General features: G+C 33.9%; 1 protein-coding gene across 1 annotated transcript; it reads left to right on the top strand.

Annotated features, from left to right (window-relative positions):
- The first annotated feature begins 9,811 nt into the window (after positions 1 to 9,811).
- LOC18448955 (Serine/Threonine-kinase, putative (DUF1639)) lies at positions 9,812 to 20,186 on the top strand. Its single transcript, XM_006859008.4, has 5 exons — positions 9,812 to 9,920; positions 15,382 to 15,924; positions 18,556 to 18,991; positions 19,597 to 19,674; positions 19,988 to 20,186. The coding sequence occupies exons 1-5, from the start codon at positions 9,916 to 9,918 to the stop codon at positions 20,036 to 20,038; spliced, it is 1,113 nt and encodes a 370-aa protein (XP_006859070.2). The 5' UTR covers positions 9,812 to 9,915; the 3' UTR covers positions 20,039 to 20,186.
- The last annotated feature ends 545 nt before the right edge of the window (positions 20,187 to 20,731 follow it).

Genomic DNA, 20,731 nt, shown 5'->3' with positions numbered 1-20,731 from the left:
AGGGCGTTTACGTTGTGGGAGGTTAAAGTGGCATAATAAAACATTAAATATATCAATAAAAATTATGAAAGAGGGGGTTAGGGGGCAAGCTAGTAACAATTCCTTTTAGGGGTTGTAGTGGACCAGACTAGACCAGGACCCGACAGGTATAGCCGACCTCGGGTGGGTCCAAATTTTGGACCTGAATACTACTCGGGATTCTAGGTTTGGGTTCAGCCGGACCCGACCTATACCCACAGTTATAAGGTATATGATAGCCATCATGTGTCTTTAGAGACGCACTAGGTGTTCATATTACCACAATATTGGAACATTTATAGTATTATTGGGCTCCTATATAGGGTATATGATGGTGAAAAAAGGGGGAGGAAAATACAAAAAAGCCCATAGTCATAGGGTGACAATGGATCTGACCAAACCCGAAAACTGACAGATCTGGATATAGATCCAAATTTTGGACCTGAATACTATTCAGGTCTAGGTCCGAGTCTGACTCATACCCGACCCGTTACCACTCCTAATTCCTTCCCCAGTACTACTTTGGTCCCAGCTAATTCCTGAATCAAAGATTCTCACTCCAGACCTTCGTGCTTTCATGTCTACACCATACCCCATGGTGAGAAGGCATAAGTCGATCCTTGCACGAAGAAAAAACCATTTCTCTTTGGGCATGCTTTCATGTCTACACCATACACCATGGTGAAGTCATGAACAGAGGCATAAGTCGATCCTTGTACGAAAAAAACCATTTCTCTTTAGGCATAAACGGGATAGGCAACAAACTCATTTAGGGGTGTTTGGGTACATGGAATCTATTAAGAGACAATATATTAGAAAGAAATATAACATTTACATCATTTGGTACACTTTAATAGTAAAGAAATGGAAATAGATTACTCGAGATTATCTATATTTTTCCAAAATCATCAAATATAATACCCACAGCGAAGGGTAAAAAATCTATTACGAGGTTGACGGGTAATCTTGAAAAATATTTAGCATGCTTCGCGTAAAAATCTATTACGAAGTTGACGGGTAATCGTGAGAAATATTTAGCATGCTTCTCTCCGCCCTAACCCCGCTTAAAAAAATATCTCTTTTTCAAATAGGCTATATTGTATAGAAATTGGATGTATTGTATAATTATTGAAGTAAATAGAAAGTGAAAGTACCTTGTATGAAAAGAGGAATCCAAATTGATTTGAATAGTTGTACAAGGACAATTTTCTACTGTCGTCATATTAAAAAATTTCTACCTCTCTTTATCTCCCATTTGTGTTGTAGCCCTCATCTAAATTGATATGAACCGTTGTAGAACTTGATGAGGGACAATTTTCTACTGGAAACATAGTAAAAAAATTTCTATATCCCTTTATCCCCAATTTGGGTTGTAGCCTGCCATAAAAATAAAAATAATAATTGATAATCGATGAAAAATTACATAACACAATCATAATAAAAAATTTCACACGACATAATCCTCATAAGATATTAATAAAAGATCAATTGAAATAAGATACATAGTCTCCTCCAATGCTTCAAAATTTTATACTACAATTACCAAACATTCTAGTTTACTAATCAAACTTCTTCTCATTTTGTAATTTGTACCATAAAGATTTTGATTTTGGTATTTATTGCTTATTTAAAATTATGTATAGAGAGACATTTGAAAGACTTCTATAAAAATAAAGCTTATCACAATAAAATCATATTATTCCAATCATATTATTCCAATGACTTATCATGTTGAAACTAAAGTCTAATCATGTTAGCCAAATATAATCATATTTTTCATGTTTGGATGATAATGCATTTCTCATATTTCTTCCAGACATAGCCAAATAGTAGCAATGTATTTCCCAAGTTCCATCTAAATACTACCCAAACAGTGACAATCTATTTACAGGTAACGTATTATGCAGTAATGTATTACGCCCGTAATATATTTCACAGACAATATATTTCCAGGTATCCAAACGGCCCCTTAAAGAATATGTGGTGTTGTAAACTCGACTTGGTGATTGGTTTAGTCTAATGCCAATCACGAGTTTGCCGCTTAGGTTCAATGTTGTTTAATCTAGTGTCGTTTTGTAAAAATATCCATTATATCTGTTGTTTACCCTTGTACTTTTTATTGATTTAAGTTGGAATATACACAATGAGATAATTTACTTTTCATACAAGGAGGTCACAATCACTATTGACCATTAGATGTAAAATCAGGTGGTTGAGGATGTATCATTGATTGGGCACAAAATTCAAAATAAAATTTTTCAAATATTACATTTAATCTATTGGATTTCACATCTAATGGCTAAAAATGATTGTGGCATTCTTGTACTAAAAGTAAATGGTCTCTTGGTATATAATCCCATTTAAGTCTCGGTGGGGTGTTGGTGCGTCAAGCGACACATATGGCCACATATGTCCAAACTTTCAGGATCTATATTAGAGATGGGTTTTAGATAAAAAAATGTTATAAAATGATAATCTCAACTCATGAATATGGAAAAAAAAAAAAAAAATGAATTTAAAGAAATAAAAAATTTACATAAGGTTGCAACCTTAAAATATAGTATTAAAGATGAACCAAAAAATCCATCGAAAAATGTTGTTTAAATGTTGAAAGACCTTCTAATTAATCATCTTGACATCAAGATGTATGAATATGGGAAAAAAAAAAAAAAAGATTTTGAGTCCCTGAAATGGTGCATCTTGCAACACATTATTTAGACTGTCCATTTTTTAGATTTTTATATGTTTATATATCTATTTGATTTTAACTATTTATGGAGTTTAAAATTTTAGAATTAAATATGAAAATAGATTTTCAAATAATCCTAATGATTTTTTATACCAAAATTACATTGTTATAATAAAATTTAGAGGTGTGTCTTAATTGAATTGTTTAAAGTTGCGACCTTGTAGAAATCACACCCTCTGAAAAAAATATATATGTTCTAAATTGTTTTCACTCATTGTTTATTCTTCCCAAAATCATTAGATCTGTGCTATTTTTGGAGATGCAAGCACATGGACCTAAGGTGGAAATGCATTTACAATATTTTAAGATGTTTTTCATTTTGAAATCCATATAAAGCCAATGTAGATTGACAGAAATTTATTTAACTTTAATATCTTTTGCTCGTTTTCCTCGCCTCCTCTCTCTCCAAATTACCTAATAATTTCGATGTGTTGTTCTTTAGGCTGTATCATGCAATTTCTAAGGTTACTTCTTGGCAGAAAAAGGACGAAAGCACCCTCAAACCATCTGATTTGATGAGGCTACTAAAAAAAACACCTCCCTAAGGATTTTTTTTATTTTCGCATTTGACAGCTTAAGATATCTTTGTACCAAAAGTAAATGATTCATTCCATGTGATCCCATGTTTTTTACATCCTATGAAATGATGCCCCTCATAGTTTATAGGAAATACTTTGAAGGTGTATCACGTGTTCGTTAATTGGAGGTTCCGGCACTTGAAATCGAAATTTCGAGGAAGTTGTAGTAGTTTTTAGTTTTTTTTTTTGGGTAATTCATTGGGGAAAATAAGCCTTTACTCGTTTTTTTCAAGTAGATTAGGAGTTAACCTTTTTAAAGTATTAATGGTGTGATGTTAGCTTTGGGAATGAAAACTACAATATGGTAATTAAGATATGGGATACTACCACCATGACCCAAGCCCTTTTTCCAACTAAGACAACCAAAAAGTGTACATCAATTAGAATTACTCACTTCCCAAAAATGTGAAGTGTGCACTTCTAAGTCCCTCCCCAAGTGGAAGTGGAAGTGTAAGCTTCTCAAAGAATGAGAAGTGTGCACTTCTAAGTCCCTCCCCAAGTGGAAGTGGAAGTGTAAGCTTCTCAAAGAATGAGAAGCGTGCATTTCTCAAGGTAGCTCGCCATTTTTTTTGTATTCATTTACCGAGTCACCTTTTCTTTCAGTTTTCAAATTAATTTTTTTTAATCATATTGAGATTAAAATTTGAGTATTCGCCATTGGGACAATCATTTATAGAAAAATGTATAACAATAATTTTTTTTTAAAAAAAAAAAATGTCAGGTGCATACGGGTGAGAAGTACATATATCTAAAATTTTAGATCAACCCAATAAATATAAAAATAAAATAAAGTTTAAATATTCAGACATGCTATCACAAACAACTCATTTTCAAGATCTTGACGTTTAAAAACTTTCTAGTTTATACAACATATGTTACCATAATTCCTTGAAAATCTTGAGAGGTTATCAAACATGATATTTTCCATATCCATATATCAACTCTTCTTGCTTGGTTCTCTAAGAAAAAATATCTGGAAAAAATTTAATTGATGCAGTTTTTATGAGACCTAGGTTTTATGCAAACAAAGTAAAGCCTCACCTCGAATTACTTCGAGTATCATAAAAAATTTATGATGGTTCTAGAATCATTTTCCATTACCAACAACAAAACTTGAAGCTGAAAAAATTGTCTAGATCTTGTGGATCCATGAACACTTTTTTTAGGGCAAAATAGACGTATAGATAATATGTTGTAAGATACGCTATTTTTAGGGCTTAAAATAAATTTTTTTTTTTTCACAACCATAATGGTTAAAGTCAAGAAGGTCGAGGTGAACATTTTTTGTAATTGTTAGTGAGTTTTGAAGTGAGGCTTCATTTAGTTTATAGGGTTGCAACCCTATCAAAAACATTTTCCTAATTTAAATATTAAGAAATAATTTTTTTGAACTTTAAATCTTAAAAAATAAATTTTTTAATTTAAAATTATTTTTTTTAAAAAAATTGGAATATACCCATGCAGGTGAGCATCTGGTCCCTAGAATTTGATGAGGTACTCATGCTGCTATCCACCATCCAAACCTATGAGTGGAGGGCATAGATGAGCCTAACTTCTTCCAAAGATGCCTTTCTCATCTCCACCGTCTGTTTGCACTTGGTGCAAGGCCTGTCCGTACTCTACTCTCCCGTTGACGAAATTAGTTTATAAATCTTAGACTCTCTCTCTCTCTCTCTCTCTAGAATTCTTAGCCAATCTCTCTCTCTCTTCCCTTTGCCGAAATTAGTAATAACGCTTTTCACTATCTAACATTTTTAAGCATTTGGGAGCTAAATTCCCCTCTCTTCGCCCATCTTCACCCCCGCTCTATCTATATATATTTATATTCTCTTTATTTGAAGATCTACTTGGAACTTTTTTTTTAAACCTGAAACTTTGGTAACTACTCACGAATTACAAAATTGTTTTTTTTAGAAAATAAAATTCGAATTTACTAAATGATTTCTGTAAAAAAAATAAATAAATAAATTTGAGTTTTCTAACACGTAGATCTCACTATCTAAAATTTGAATGGTCTCTATTTAATTTCATGCAAATATTTGATGTAAAGTGCATCGAGAGTACAATTAGGATTTTGTTTTTTTATTGACGTTAATATGTTTCATTCCCAAATTTTGGAATCCTAAAATCAATTCTAGAGGAAATTTAATCCAAGAGAGTAGATGAATAATCGACTCCCGGGGGACTAGAATATCTTTTAGCTATATATTGGATTCTCTTTCTCAAATTCGACCATAAATAAGGGAAAAGTTTATATAGAGCGGAGGCTCTAAACAATCAAATTCGAGCCTACCTCCAAAATTTCACTAAAAGAGGATGTTTTGATGCTCAAATATCCTCAAATTCATCATCTCAACATCCATATGTATGGAAATGAGAAAAAAATGGATTTCAAGTTGTAGAAATAGTATATTATGTAACACACTTTTTGACCGTCAATTTTCAAGATTTTAAATTTTTCATAGATCTCTCAACCGACACTATTTTTGAATATTTAAACTTTCTAAATAAAGATGAAAATAGATTTTAATACTATAAAAAAGATTTCCAGTATTGAAACTACATTTCTCGATACTATTTGAAGGTAGGTTCTAATTTGATTGTTTAGAGCATAGGCTTTATAAAAACTTCACCCATAAAAAAAAAGAAGGAAAGTATATGATGGGACCATTTAGAACAAAGCGGAGGCAATAATCTTGATCATTGGATGTGAAATTAGATTTTATTGACCAACTTCAAAGTTAGAATTTTTTTTGAACTTTGTAACACACCCTAACCACCAGATTTCACATCGGATGGTGTGTAAGTAATTGTGACATCCCTAATCCAAAGATAAATGATCTCATTACATATAATCCCATAACAAAAACCCTCTCTCGCTCTCTCTCTCTCTCAACCGCCCAATCTAAATGGAAAACTCTTTTCCCCCTCTTATCTCACTCTAAAAAGGTTGCCCTCTCTCTCTCAACTTAGGTGTAGCTCAACTTAAAAACATGGAAAAGTATGAAAAAATACCATTTTCTTTTAGCACAAGAGGTCTCGATTACTTTTGTCCTTTATATTTCAAATCGGATGATTGACTAGAATTAAATATCCTTCATCCAATTTGACATTTGTTGGCTCGTAGTAATTGTTATCATAGTTAGTAAGTTAAAAGTTTAAAACACAGTTTTTTCAAAAAATCTCTAATTAGAATTATGAGTTTTTCAAATGATCTTCAAAAAATCACATTTTTTAATGGAACCCATATAAATCTGTATTTTATCTTTTTCCAAAAAACTTCCTATCTATAACTTTATTTCTTCATGAACTTAACATTGGCTGTAATTTAAGAATATTAATTTAACAAAAAGTTCTATCAAAAATTTCACCAATAAGTTCCCTTACAAAAAAGACTGCGGAAAGAATACGCAATATAATTCCCAAAATATAAAATATCAAAACAATTGTATACCTTAATATAATAGGTAGAGTAAGAAGAAGAGTAACTCAGTCAATAATCTTTTTTTCTTTAAACCCAAAGTATCCTTATAAAGAGTAAGAGAGAGATTAAATAATATTAAAAAAGGCATTAGGAATTCAGTGTGAGATGTGAATTTGCTTAAGCACTTTGTTGCTTTCTTTATGTGCAAATAAGTTATATTGATTGGTCAATACAACATAGCATTTTCGATGGATTAGTATTTTATATATTAGGGTCTTGGTATTGTTTTAGTTAACTACAATCCAATGTTAAGGTTCTATTTTATTTTTTTTCTTTGAACAATAATCCTTACCTTATTTACAGTTATTGTTACTTACTAACATAGTTCTTGTGTTTGGTAATATGGTTACTGTTTCATCTTATGCTCCAATAAGTCTACAATATGTTTTATGTTCCCACAACATAGTCATTATTATTGTTGAATTTAATGAAAGTTTAGACAATAAATTGTTAATAATTACTCTAATGATACTAGATAAAATCATAAAAAATATTGTTCAATGGCTTTAATGTATATATTTAGTAATTGAAAATCATAATCCTCATCTTTAAATATATGATTTTTTGTCATTTTGTTTTCTGGAGCCATATTCGAAATATTCACGTTTCTATAATTTACCTTGTTTTTTTGGTGATTTGTATTTTCGACCCAATTTTTTTACCGGATTTTTTAAAATAAAATTGATCTATTATCAATGTTTTGGTTCACCTATATATTATTATTCCCTGATTTGTTAACTATGATTGTGAACTCTTAATAAATGATCTTATAGTAATCAACCAAAAGACAACCTGCAGTTTCATTCCTAGGCCAAAAAGACAAAATCTAAAAAGTTCCCCCCTATATTTTAATTGCCAAAAGATATGCTACTCCCGCATGAGCAAAATGGCCATTTAATCTGTTGGATAAAATATCATATAGAATTAATTTTAGGACTCTAAAATATGAAGACGTAACATTTACATAGATTAACTTCAATTAAAAAAATTCCAAATTGTGCGATCTAAACATTTAAAAAAGGGTGAGATTTGTATAAGGTGCCCACCTTATACTATACAAATGAGGCATGTCTCTAAGTTTTGCTGAAAGATATAATTTTGGTGTTAGACACCTTACGATGATTTGAAAATCCATATTCAACCTTAGTTATAAAATTTAAAAGTAATGTGCATCGATCATATCTATAAATATTTGAAAATAGACAATCCAGATAATTTGTTACAAGATGCACCACTTTTAGAATTTGAAATTCTTTTTTTTCTTTATATCCATACATTTCAAAGTCGAGATGATTAATTGGAATGTTTTGCAATTTCAAAATACCCTTTTCTACTAGATTTTTGAGGTGCACAATATAATGTTACAACTTTATATAAAATTTTTTATTTAAAAAAATATGTCTCGAGATTGATTAGAGGACATTCAATTTTACAAGATGAGATCCAAGTGTTATAAAACTCAAATTTCAAACTTTTTGGATACTAATCATACAATAATTCTATAAGTGGTTCTCAAAAATTCAAATTGAAAAAAATCTCCCAAGTAGGTCTCGATCAATTCAAATTGAAAAAAGTCTCCCATGCAAGTCTTCGATCGAGGGAATAGAAGTAAATATACTCTTGAGAGAGTATAATATTTGTGCTCATTTTAATTTGGGATTGTATATTATAAAACATTTACCATGGTTATAAAGAAGTCACAGTAGCTATTATATGTCAAATTGAATCTAGAATTTATTTTTATTTTTATTTTGAAATTTTGAATCTAGTCGATGACACTTTTACAATCACCTGATTTAAACATATGAGAAACAATTGTAATTGTGATATCCTTATATGACAATAAGGGAAATTTTTCTATTCTTCCCCTACTGCATAAAAGATATATGCTTTCCCCATCCAACCGTCCAATTTAGATAAAGTGAGCTACTGACCGTTTGATCTAAATCCGACGCCTCAAAGTATTTTATTTTTAATTTTTTGTCTAAAAATTATATGAATATGAAATTTGATACATGCCATCATCTCAATAGGTTAAACTTAAAAAAATATTAAAAAGAATTTATAAAATATAATGATCAAAATACTTATTGAAACTTTTAAAAGTTTTTTGATCATTTTATTTTATTGAAAATATTATTTTTATAAGTAAAAATATTAAAAATAAAATAATACAAAAATATGATATTATAATTATGGCCATCTCAATTGTCCATTCAGAATTAACTGTTAGATAGGGAGAACCATATAAATTTTATGTAGGGAAGCATAGAAAGCTTGCTCTAAAATACTTTTAATTTATCTAAAATAAGACCCAAAAATTCATGCTCCATTATCACCCTTTGAATTTCAACAGGACTGCATATTAATGATTTCGTACAATTTCAGTTCAATTTTTATTCGTTAGAGAAATTAGGTCTAGGGCATTTCGGATATTCATTTGATTAGGGGTATTTCAGATATTTGTGGAAAGGTCGTATCCTTGTCATTTCAAGAAATGATTGGCCTCTTTCTCGTCTTTTTTGTACGACCCAATGTATGGTCCAGATACCACATGAGGTTAAAATGATTTGATCGTAGCCGTCCATAGAAAGAAATTAAAAAAAAAAGTGTGGCGGGTCCCACCAGTCAGGCTCCCGTTGTAGGGTTGGACTGTGCCCCAAGTTACTTAAGAGAGGGGCGGAATAGTAATTACACGAATTTTGTGGGGCTTCTTGGACATTTCTGGGAAAGGAGGGGTATCCATGTGATTCATTGATGAGTGTAAGGGTGGTTTAGTCATTTCTTTGTATAAAGAACCAGTAATCCCATCTCCTCTGTAACTCCTTCACAGAATCGCCTCTCAAAGAAACCTTTCTTTCTCTCTCTTCACATTGCCCTCTCCCTCTATATATCTCTTTCTATCTCTTTTTTATCTCTGTCCCCTCTCTCTCTTCGTTTTCTCTCTCCTCTCTCTCGCTGTCTATTATGTTGCAGAGACATTGGTTTTCTCCATAGGCTCTCATGCCCGAGAATCATGCGATTTCCAAAAGTTTTGCAGGTTTCCAAAGAGTTTTTCCGGCGTCTATGAACCTCTGGTTTTTGAGATGAGGTTTGTAACATCACCTTCTTTCTGTATTTCTGTTTAATTTATGGATTTTCTGACCTTTGTTTGTGTTCTGTCTCTCATGGTTAAGCATCGACATCTCGTTGTTTCAAGAACGGTTTCAGGGGCTCTGGATATGGATTATGAGGAAATACTTGTATTATAAGCTGATGATTAATGTTATTCATATGTTTCCTCGTAGAGGAGAAGGCCTTAAGTCCTGTATTTGATGTTCCTTGCCATTAATTCCTCAAAGAAGTGTTTTCTCAGAAAGGGGAGATTCTTGTGGCTCTGAGAATGGACGACCACTTATGTTATTTTCTCTGTTCGTTTCCTCTTTCCTGTACAGTATTAGGAGGAGGATTGCATCTCTGGCTTAATAATAATGTAGAATACCAGTATTTTGGTTTCTTTCACATTTTTTTCCTCTTATATTCTTCTCTTTTGATCCTGTGAAAGAGCACCGAGGCTCTCATAATGGATAATCTTTATGTTTGGGTATCTATGGAATCGATTTTCTCTTTCCTTTCCTTTCCTTTTCGTTTTCCCCTTTTCTCAGTGGAGAGAGTGCCTTGGACTCTGACAATGGAGATCTTTGTGTCATTGGCTCTTGAAGATTACTCTCTTCTTTTCTTGTTCGCCATTCCTCTCTTTGGTTTTTGTAGATCTTTATATTATCTCTTTGAAGGTTTTATCTTGCGATTTCTTCCTCTTTGCTTCTGACACAGAGGGCTTTGTCGCTTAGGATTTGACGCCAATTTCTCAATTATATACACATCTTTGCCTAAGGATGGTATGCCTCTGATATTTTGGGTTCCCTGTATAGATTTATCTCAATAACAACAGTTTTACCTAATATTCCTCTCTATTTTTCAAATTTATTGTCAAATTTCTCTTCCTCTCATTCTAGTCTCTTCGAGGAGACGATCTTTAACTGTGACTGCAATAAGGATGGCCTATTCTTTGGTCTTGTAACAAGAGAGAGTGAAATAGGTAGTTTTGGTAATGAAAATTGTTATGGTTTATTACTCCTTAATAATCACTGTGACTATAGTGTCCTGGGAGAAAATAGTTTTTCTGTTAAGATGTAAGTTTTGCAGGAGAGTGAAAAGCATTCATGTTCTTGAGTTTATCTCTGTTAAATGGGATTGAAATTGATGATCTTTATCTTTTGTACCTTTTTTGGCCCGAGCAGAGTAACGTCCATGACTGTGACTTTTGAGATAAAGGAAGGTTCGAGCTTGAGAGAACACGAGTCTTGCTTTTTTCTTCCTAAGAAATCGGCGATTATTGTGTCCTTGGTTTAGGATTCGCGTTCTTTGCTGATAGAATCGGTGATATTTTGTGGCTTGAGGTTGAGCTCGTGTTCTTTGCAGATAGAATCGGCAACAAATCGGCGACTAGGGGTGTTATTGTGGTAGAATGCCGATGCGTGATGGAGAAGGCAAAGGAGCATGGTCGAATAATATTCGACTCGTCATAAGATCGCCGATTTTATGCCATAGAAAGAAATCTGACTCGGGCCAAGGTGGAGTGAGGCCTCAATCTTTATTTGGTGGAGTAGAACAATTTTGTTATTTCCAGTTTTTGTCTTTTTCCTAAATACTGTGATTTGTGGTTTTATTTTTCTCGATTTGAGATCTACCTGGTTTTTTCGGGGTACATGAGAACGATAATTCATTTATGCCTTTTTCCTAAAAATCTTCCCTCTTTTTGTGTTTTTTGTGATAAATATTTTTACCTCAAAATAGCTGATTTTAATTCGAGGCTGAGGACGTATTTCCCGAGCCTCATTAATTTTTCTTTTTTCTTTTTTTATTTTTATTTTTAGCGTTTAATTTACCTAGCCATTCTCTTACCTCTTAGCCATGCGACGGCTCAGGATTTGTGGTTTTCAGGGGAAAGGAGATTCCAATCGCGGTTTATCTTAGGGAATTGATTCAAAAATCACTTTTTTCCATGGTTTTTGGGGAAGAGAGCTTACTTTGACCTTTTTAGCTGCGGAAAAAAAAGTTGCCAGATTAACGTTGTGCATTTAGAAGTAATTTCTGCCATTTTTGGTATGTTAAAAATTGGGATTAATTTATGGATTTCGGATGATCATCTGTCATGCCTATAATTGGCTGGTTTTGCTCAAAATCTATGAGAATAGTTTTCCCCTTTCGGTATTTTCTCATTGCCTGAGTGTATCTGCTACTTGGAGAAAATCTCTGTTCGGTCTTATGGAGAAGGAAATAACTCGCACTCTCTTTTCTTGGGGTGCGATTTCTCTTTGAGGTAGGGTTTTTTTTTTTTTCGTTTTTCTTAACTTTTGCAACCTCTCTCTCTAGAGATATCAAAATATATAGGTAATTTGGGATGGAGTAGTTACTAGGCAGCATCAAGGCTAAAAATATCAGATTTAAGTCTCTTTTTGACTGTTACTTTGACCCCAACAAAAGCTTCTTTTCCTGCTTTTCTATAAGATATGGGGATTATGTTTTTTTTTTTATAATGATATGGGGATTGTGGGTATGAATATGTTTGGTGTTTTTATGTTTCCTTATTTGATTATTTATGTATTTATGCTGTTCTCATCATTTCCCAATTTAATACATCTCAATTTATTTAATTTTTTTTGGAATTTGTTATGATTAATGATCTATTATGTACTGAAAGTTAATGGACAAAGTAGCGTATATATGGCTGTTAAAATTTTCCACTATTTTTATCATTTTCTATTTTTTATGTACTGGGGAAACCTTTGCATTTTCAGGAATCAGTATTTGCCGGAGTAGGTTTCACAAATCATATACTATTGATTGTACTTATTACTTTCAATTTTTTTTTGTCACTTGTGAAAAGCTGTTTTACTAAAATGTAGTTGAGGCATTTGATTGAGGCCAATTTGTGACAGTTTTGTGGTTGGTTTTAGATGAAGATTTGGTTAGGCATTTCTTCTGATCTGTCTTTATACACCATGGCTTTTCACTTACTGTAATTGTTTACAGAGTTTATTTCTAATGCTACTTGAGCAAATTTTCATTCCCTTTTGGGAGGATGCCTTTTTCCTTTCACCGTGAAGAATTTCCCTTTTGTTTTCTAACCTTTGGTGGGGGAAGATTGTGAATTGAGGTGCTTTTCACTTAACAGTAATTGTTTACGGAGTTTATTTCTAATGCTACTTGAGCAAATTTTCATTGCCTCTTGGGAAGATGCCTTTTTCCTTTCCCTGTGAAGAATTTCCCTTTTGTTTTCAAACCTTTGGTGGGGGAAGATGTGAATTGAGGTGTTTTGGGTAGTCGGAAGCCTGATTGGCCATAGTTCATGTGGGTGGTGATTTTTGTAGTTCATGGGTTTTTTCTTATATTTTTGAATGTAGTTGTTTAAACACTTTTTCTTTTCTTGAGTTGTTGATCACCTTTGTTATAAATTTTTATAGGAGAGTAATTGTTTATACTTGGAGATGCCAGATACATCCCTTTTTTTAAAAAGTGTAACTATGCTGCTTGTGTGATTTTCATTGTTATGAGGCTTAGGAGAAGTCACGGTTCGATATTTGCATTGATCTGCAGATTATGGCATAAAAGATAAAACTTTTAATAGTCAAATGAGAAAGAATATTGGTTTGGTCTTGTTAGAGCATTTGTTAGTCTTGAAGGAGAAGGTTAGCATCTTCCGTTTGTGTTTGGGGAGGACCATGATTCCTGGAATCTAAAATAGTTCGTTCGCTTTTTGTGCAAAATAGCTGTTAAGTTTTTTGATATAGATGTGTAGTCTAAATATAGACGATAACTGCTTCTATAAAATGAGGATTCTTGTCCCTCTTGGCAACAGAAGTTGTGTTCTTAACAAACTAGCTTTTTGATGAACTTCTGTTGTATTCTGGATTTTTACTGATGTAGCTTTTTTCCTCCATTCCAAGTCGGTGCTCCTGAAGCTTTTGAGGTCTGTTAGTTATTCTTTTAAGACAGTTCTAACTTTTGTGATCAGCGGTAGCCCGGAGTTAAATAGAAAAACAATGGGTCTCCTTTCAGGCCGAGGTGTTGTTTGTGCATCTCGTCAAGTAGCACGTTTTCAGTGAGCACCTTTTTTATGGGGCTACGGGTTTGCACTCAGTAATCGGTTTAAGCAAGAATCTGATTAAAAAAAAAAATTCAAGAATCTGAGTCTTTGTTGATTGGTTTATTTAGGGTCATTCAGGTTGTTTGTGTTCTTGGAGTTTTGAATTTTGAATAATCCTTTCCAGTGAAGCTCCCTATATAACATAGAACTAGGAAAGATATCGTGGAGGGCTAGTGTAGAGGTTTGAATCTGTTGAAGCAGGTGTGTTTGGTGAATTTCTTGCTGTGATGTTTGATGGTATTGGATGTGGTCTAAAATTGGTTTCTTCTATCGAATTTAATTGGTCCATCACTTTTGGCTTATTCCTAGTTTATATAGAACAAGCACAGTTGACCAGCAACCAGCAAGGAAAAGGGATTGAGAGTGGGTGTGGTAGAGCATCTGCACTAAAACTTTTTAATCAGTTTCTTGTTATGATCTCTGGCTTTGGACTGAATATTTGTTTTTCGGATGTCACTTTGTTGGTCTCGTGGAAGTTACAGAGATTCTGTTATGATAGATTAGCTTTTGCTGATTGTTTGCCATTTTCTGTCTTCTGAAAGTTGAGTCAACCGACTCTGATGAAGTGTGGTTTGCAATTGACCTCTATAGGTTTTATGGATGAAATGTGGTTTGCCATTGACCTCTATGGGTTTTATGGATGTTTGAATATACCCTATTTGTTATTGCCCTTTGTTTTTTCTTTTTTTTGGCAAAAACTAGCTTCGAAGATGATTTACATGCCTAGATTCTTACTTCTTCTTCTTCTTTTTATTATTATTATTTTTACTGTAGCGTATTATTTCGCCTTGAGTTCTGCATTGCTGATGTTATTGCTGACGCTTCTTTCCTTCGATGCATTTGTCATTTACCCTTTCCTGCACTAGTCAATCTCAGAAGCCATGCTGTCTTTTATTTGAGAAATAGTGGCTACAGGGTTCTTTAAACCTTTTTGCAACTCCTTTTCTCTTAATGCTTTCACGTTCAAAGTATCCATCGGGCACCCGCCCTTGAGCTTGGAACTTGTCATGTTGATTTAATCACTCTTGTGATTTATGAACCTATTTTTTCCCGATGATATCACTTCCTCTAAGAAATCTAGATTTATGGGACTGTATTCTATCAATTGACTAGAATTTGAATTTGGCAAGTGTTCCATTGAAGACAATGAAGTTATTATCTTTGTGCTTCTCTTTTGTTTTGCAAAACCAGCCAAACGGCACTTGAGTTTCTTGAAGTGAAAAAAGGTTAGAACCTTTAATTTAAGTGAACAGAGGTGCCCGACCTTTATAAAATATCCATGACGTTATTGGTTTTCTGTTCACCTGTTTCTCTATGTATCCAAATTGATGAATAACCAGGTCTCTTTTCTTCATGGTTGCAGATACCAGAGAGTTAGTCCCGACTGTCTCCATTTAAGCAACGGGAGAAAACCCAGCCTAAGAATATGCAAGGAAGATGACATAGAAGGTTCAAATGGTAATAATGGCAAGATCCAAACCTACAATCACAACCCACTTAATGGATTTCCAAGAATCAGAACGACACCATCCTCAACCAGCCAAGACCATAACTATGCCCCCTCTGTCTCTGAGACCCCTCAAACTGAGAATAACCACGACAACAACAACAATAATAACAATGTCGGCAAGACCCATGCACTTGAAAATAATATGGGGGGAGATATTATTTTGCAATGGGGCCAAAACAAGAGGTCTCGAGGTTTTAGATCAGAGAATAGAGTTTTAGGAGATGAGTCCTCAACTCAAGCGAGGCAAGCTGTGAAAATTCCGAGGAGGGTGGTGGGGCCCGAGAAGTTGCAGAGTCATGGAGCCCACCAGACTCAAGTGAATTCTTACTCGAGGAACACGAACCTTAGGCCATGCACCCCTGTTCGTGAGCCTCCTACTGGATCGATAATCTACAGGTATGATTTCTTTGTCATGGGTTTGTTTGTTTTATTGAATTGGTTTTGTTTGGATGAGTGGTTATTGTTTTCTTGTCAATTGCTTCTTTTTGTTTGTTAAATGTTGTTTTCTCCTGTAGAAGATGGATCTTTTTCTTTGTGGGATCTCATTGTTTGTTAAATTGTATTTTTGGGAACTTTTTAGGTTTTTTGATAGCTATGCTTAGGTTTTGATGGATATTCTTTTGGTTTTGTTATTGGGCAATGTGAATTTTGTTTTGGATAAATACTGAGGATTTAGGGAAATTGGAATGGCTGAAAAGTCATTTCTATTGTTTTTTAGCTTGGGCATTCACGAGGGTTCTTATTAATTTGTTTTTTGTGCTTGATTTTTTTTATGAGCTTTCTGTTTTGGAAAAAGTTTATGTACGGTTGCAACCTTCAAATGCAAATGCGCCTCTAAAATCCATCCAAAAAATATTGTTTTAAGGTTGAAAAACCCTTTAATTGATCATCTTGATGTCGAGATTAATGAATATGAAAAAAAAAAGATTTTTAAGTTTCATGTATTTTACAACACATTATCTAGACTGTCCATTTTTAAGCTTTTTATATGTTTTTAGATCTACTTGATTTTAATCATTTTTAGAGTTTAAAATTTTATAATTAGATATGAAAATAGATTTTCAGATAATCCTATGAATTTTTTACACCAAAATTATAATTTTTTTTATTTATTATCATTTCAATGAAAATATGTGGTCGTGTAGTAAGAAATAGAAGATGTAAGAAATATTTGAGGAAAAATGGAGAATAAGCAAGCGGGAGGTTTAGGAATACAATTTGCTGAAAATAGATATATATTATCATAACGCGCATGCACATTTATTGGATATTTTTATTCGAATTGGAATTCATTTCATGGATTATTGTTAGTTTATTGGACCAAGGGTGTTTTGGTAATTTCTGATCGTCCATGTGTATCTGTAAAGCGCGGGATATATATAGATGGGATAGGAACTATAAGTCTCGGTTTATGGCAAAGAGAGAGACAGTGGAAGAGAGAAAAGGAGAGTGAGAGTCATGGAAGATCCCAGGTACTCTTATAAGCCATCTGTAGTATATTGGGGCACCCATCCATAGCATATCCGGGCCTCCTTTGAGAGAGAGAGAGCGAGAGAGAGAGAGAGAGGAGAGGGAGAGGGAAAATCTCTGGTTATACTGCGTTTTGATCATGGGGTATCGTTATTTTCTGAATCATTTTGCCATGTATTTGTTTGGAAATTATTTCTTGCTCTCCTATTTTATTTTGTTTAGTTGATTGGTATTTTTTTTTTTTTTTGTTTGGAAACTAAAGGAGGTTGTGCGTATTTGGAGTCCAAAATGGGTATTTCGGGATGTTTCAGAAAGTACCTCTAGGGTTTTCTCTATTGCTAAAATGGACCGTGATGATTTTGTCATGGGGATCAGTGTTTAGGTAAACTTATTGGCTGGATTTATCTGGATCGTCCATCCCTCCTTGGTTCTGGGGCTCATTTTCCCTATGTTTTTATTTGCATTTCTATTTTCTACGTGGTTTTGTTTTTTATATTTTTTTGTCCCTTTCCTCTCTTTCACTAAGAACTCTCCTCAGTTCTACATATCAGATTTGCTATAGTATGTGTATGTCGACTCTCTCTCTCTAGAAATTTCCTATGATAAATTCCCTTTATTTCAAAGAACAGTGTGTTTTCGTTTATATATTTGATTTCTCCTTTAGTTTCTCTGGCATAATTTCTCAATCCCCAGTTTTAATTGGGTCAATTCACTGTTTATCATCTGCTTTTAAATTCCAAACTGTGTGCTTAAATTTGTTTGGATGTGGTCTTAAAACCCAGCTATTTTTTGTGTTTATTCGAATTCCCTGGATTGTCTAACCTTTGAATGAAGGGCTCTGATATTGCCGATGGGAATCCCCATCGCATAACCTGGGCCATCCATCCTACCCAACGAGGAAGAAAAGCGAAAAGCTAGCGGGCCCTCCAACACTTGTTAGCTTCTCGTGGAGGTGGCCTTGTAGCAAAAAGCCTTTTATCTTCTTTTGTGCCAACGGTCCAGATCTGTTGCTTTCACATAAATAAAGAAATCTAGACCATCCAACGCTCCTGTTTATGTCTTCTACTGGCTCTCATCGTACCGTACCCTAGCTCTTACCTTTATTTACTGTTTTTGCTGTCCTTGAATTTTTGTATTTTTTTTTATTTTTTTTTAATTTTCCAGTGATCGTTGATCGTCGTGTTTTGCGATCTTACTCTTCCTAGTTGCTTCTAGTTCTTGTATTTTTATCTTACTTTTGATTCTCTTTAAGTAATGAGAATTAGGGCAGCTTGATTGTAGGTTAGGTTTTTAAATATTATTTGTTATTGTGTGGTGGGTTCTCTTGTCTTGGTTTTAGAGAGATTCCTTTATTCTTTTTGCTGAGTTGTGAGTATTTTCTGACTACCTGACTAATATGAGCGGGGATCAACTCGGGGCGTGGGCTTTTGAACCCCACTTACCTAGACAGAGAAAAAGAGGGACGCTATATATATATAGATATATATATATATATACATATATACCGTTTCTATGGATCGTTGGGTTCTAACCGCAATTATTCTTCTCTCTAAACAGGAATTTAGAAGAACAGTCTGGTTCGGGCCACCCCAAGGGAATCAATGTTTTCCAATCTGGAACTAGTAATAACAGCGGTGGGCGATTTTTACAGAGGGTTGGAGACAACAACAAACGTTCTCCAGAAAAACCAGACAAAGCAGGAGTAGCTTCTTGCCCACCTCCTTCTACTACCATGAATAATAATAATAGTAATCATTACAATTCATCATCTCCAAAGAACAATAACAACAATGATCATCATCAAGAGATCACTGTAGCAGAGCATGAGCCCTGTGTGGCCTTTGAGAAATTAAATCTCGAGCTCTTTGAGTGGCCAAAAATCTACATCTCTCTGTCGAGGAAAGAGAAAGAGGATGATTTCCTTGCTATTAAGGGAACCAAGCTTCCACAGAGACCCAAGAAGAGGGCCAAGAATGTTGATAAGACCCTCCAGGTATAATCCATCTCTCTCTCTCTCTCTCTCTCTCTCCATTTTGCTCTGAATTTATGTGGGTTTTACTGTTAGCTAGTTAATTTTTTTACTCTAGATTTTGGAGAGGAAGGTGCAAGTGTTAGGATTGCCCTTTACAGGGGCAGATTGGAAGAGAAACACTTCGGATGTTTAGGGAGGGTAGAGAGAGAGAGAGATGAGTTGTGTTCGGATGATGGTCAGGCACATCGAGAAGAACCAGATTGGATATGTGAGTCGTCCATCGAAGTCTCTCTCTCTCTAGCGCGTACAAATACGAGTACAAATACCATCCGACCGCATGGACTCCACCTGTCGTGGATTAGGACGTGTTTGGATGGACGGACGGACGGACGGATGGCGAGTTTGCTGTCCATCCATTCGGATAGAACTTGTCCATGAGGCTGCTTGCCCCTTGAGAAACTCCAGCCGTTCATCCTCTTCCATTTGGCTGACGTGTCCTTGTGATGGGGTGGAGCGTTCGCATTTGGTCATAGGAACTTTGGGATTCTTTTCTCGTTTTATTTTTTTATTAAATTTTCACAATTTTTTTGTAGTGAATAATTTTTTTTCCTTTTCTAATTTGGCAGTACTGCTTTCCTGGGATGTGGCTTTCTGAGTTGGGCAGAGGTCGTTATGAAGTTAGAGAGAAGAAATGCGTGAAGAAGGTATTTTGTTTTTTGCTTCAATATTTTTTATTCTTTTTTATTTTAATAATTTAGTACCTTTTGATTATTTGGAAGTTTTTCCTTGTCAATTTAGGGTAGAAAAGAAAAATAATAAAAATATTTGAGAATGAATTAAGCAACAATTGGAGAGTAAATTATAAAGAACGGGTGAATGTGTATATTTAACTACTTTTATGGATTTGAAGAGGAAAGCGCTCCAAGAATTGGAAAGAGTAAATGATTAGAGATCATGTGTATTAATTGGTGTTTTTGATTTTAATTTGTTAAACTTATTTGACATTTGGCTTTGCAGAGAAGAAGAGGTTTGAAGGGGTTGGAAAGCATGGAAAGCGACTCTGAGTAAAAAAAACCACCGAAATGTTTGTTATTTGTGCGAGTCGGGCCCCGCCTTCTCTTCCTCTCTCTCTCTCTCTACAATTTTCAAAGGGGAATCTTTCATTGCCTCATGTACAAAATGCAGCTGATCAATATATCAGAAATATTTTCTCCTATCATCATTTCCTTGCAATTCTCTCTCTCTCTCTTCTCACTTGTTTGACATTATGCCTGGGGTTGACTGCGGAATATGCGCTTACAAGCTGAATGTTAGTTGATCATTTCAACGGCAATTTAGGACCTCGCCATTAACAGTATCTTAGCCAAATAAGAGAAGGAAAACTTGGATTAACTTTGTATTGAAAGTTCCATTACCCACCTTATAACGTGTAAGGTTGGTTGGAGAGATGTAAAATCTCTCACGAAATAGCGAAGGATAAGGTTTCTGTGTGTCCCAACTCTTCCTTTTTCCAAAATCTATTTAGAGATGGATTTTGGATTCAAATATACAAGGTGCACCTCAAAAATCCATTCTTATTTAAGTTACTTTAAAGAAATGAAAATCGCAACTATGATGAATAAGAATTTCAAAGAGGAAGTTTAAAATAAAAACAAAATCTTTTCGATATCATTCTAAGACTTGGGGATTTCAGTTTTTTTTATTGTTGAGAAATATGGTTTTGATAATGGAAATTTTTGTAATAGCTTTAAAATATATTTT

Source organism: Amborella trichopoda, chromosome 1 (assembly GCF_054954075.1).
Source record: "Amborella trichopoda isolate Santa Cruz 75 chromosome 1, AtrichopodaSantaCruz75HAP2 v2.0, whole genome shotgun sequence".
NCBI classification, from domain to species: domain Eukaryota; kingdom Viridiplantae; phylum Streptophyta; class Magnoliopsida; order Amborellales; family Amborellaceae; genus Amborella; species Amborella trichopoda.
This window is presented reverse-complemented; position numbering and strand designations above follow the sequence as displayed.

Coding starts and splice junctions, on each gene's coding strand:
- LOC18448955 (XM_006859008.4), top strand. Junction 15,925..18,555: donor ACTGGATCGATAATCTACAG/GTATGATTTCTT, acceptor CTCTCTAAACAG/GAATTTAGAAGAACAGTCTG. Junction 19,675..19,987: donor AGAAGAAATGCGTGAAGAAG/GTATTTTGTTTT, acceptor TTGGCTTTGCAG/AGAAGAAGAGGTTTGAAGGG.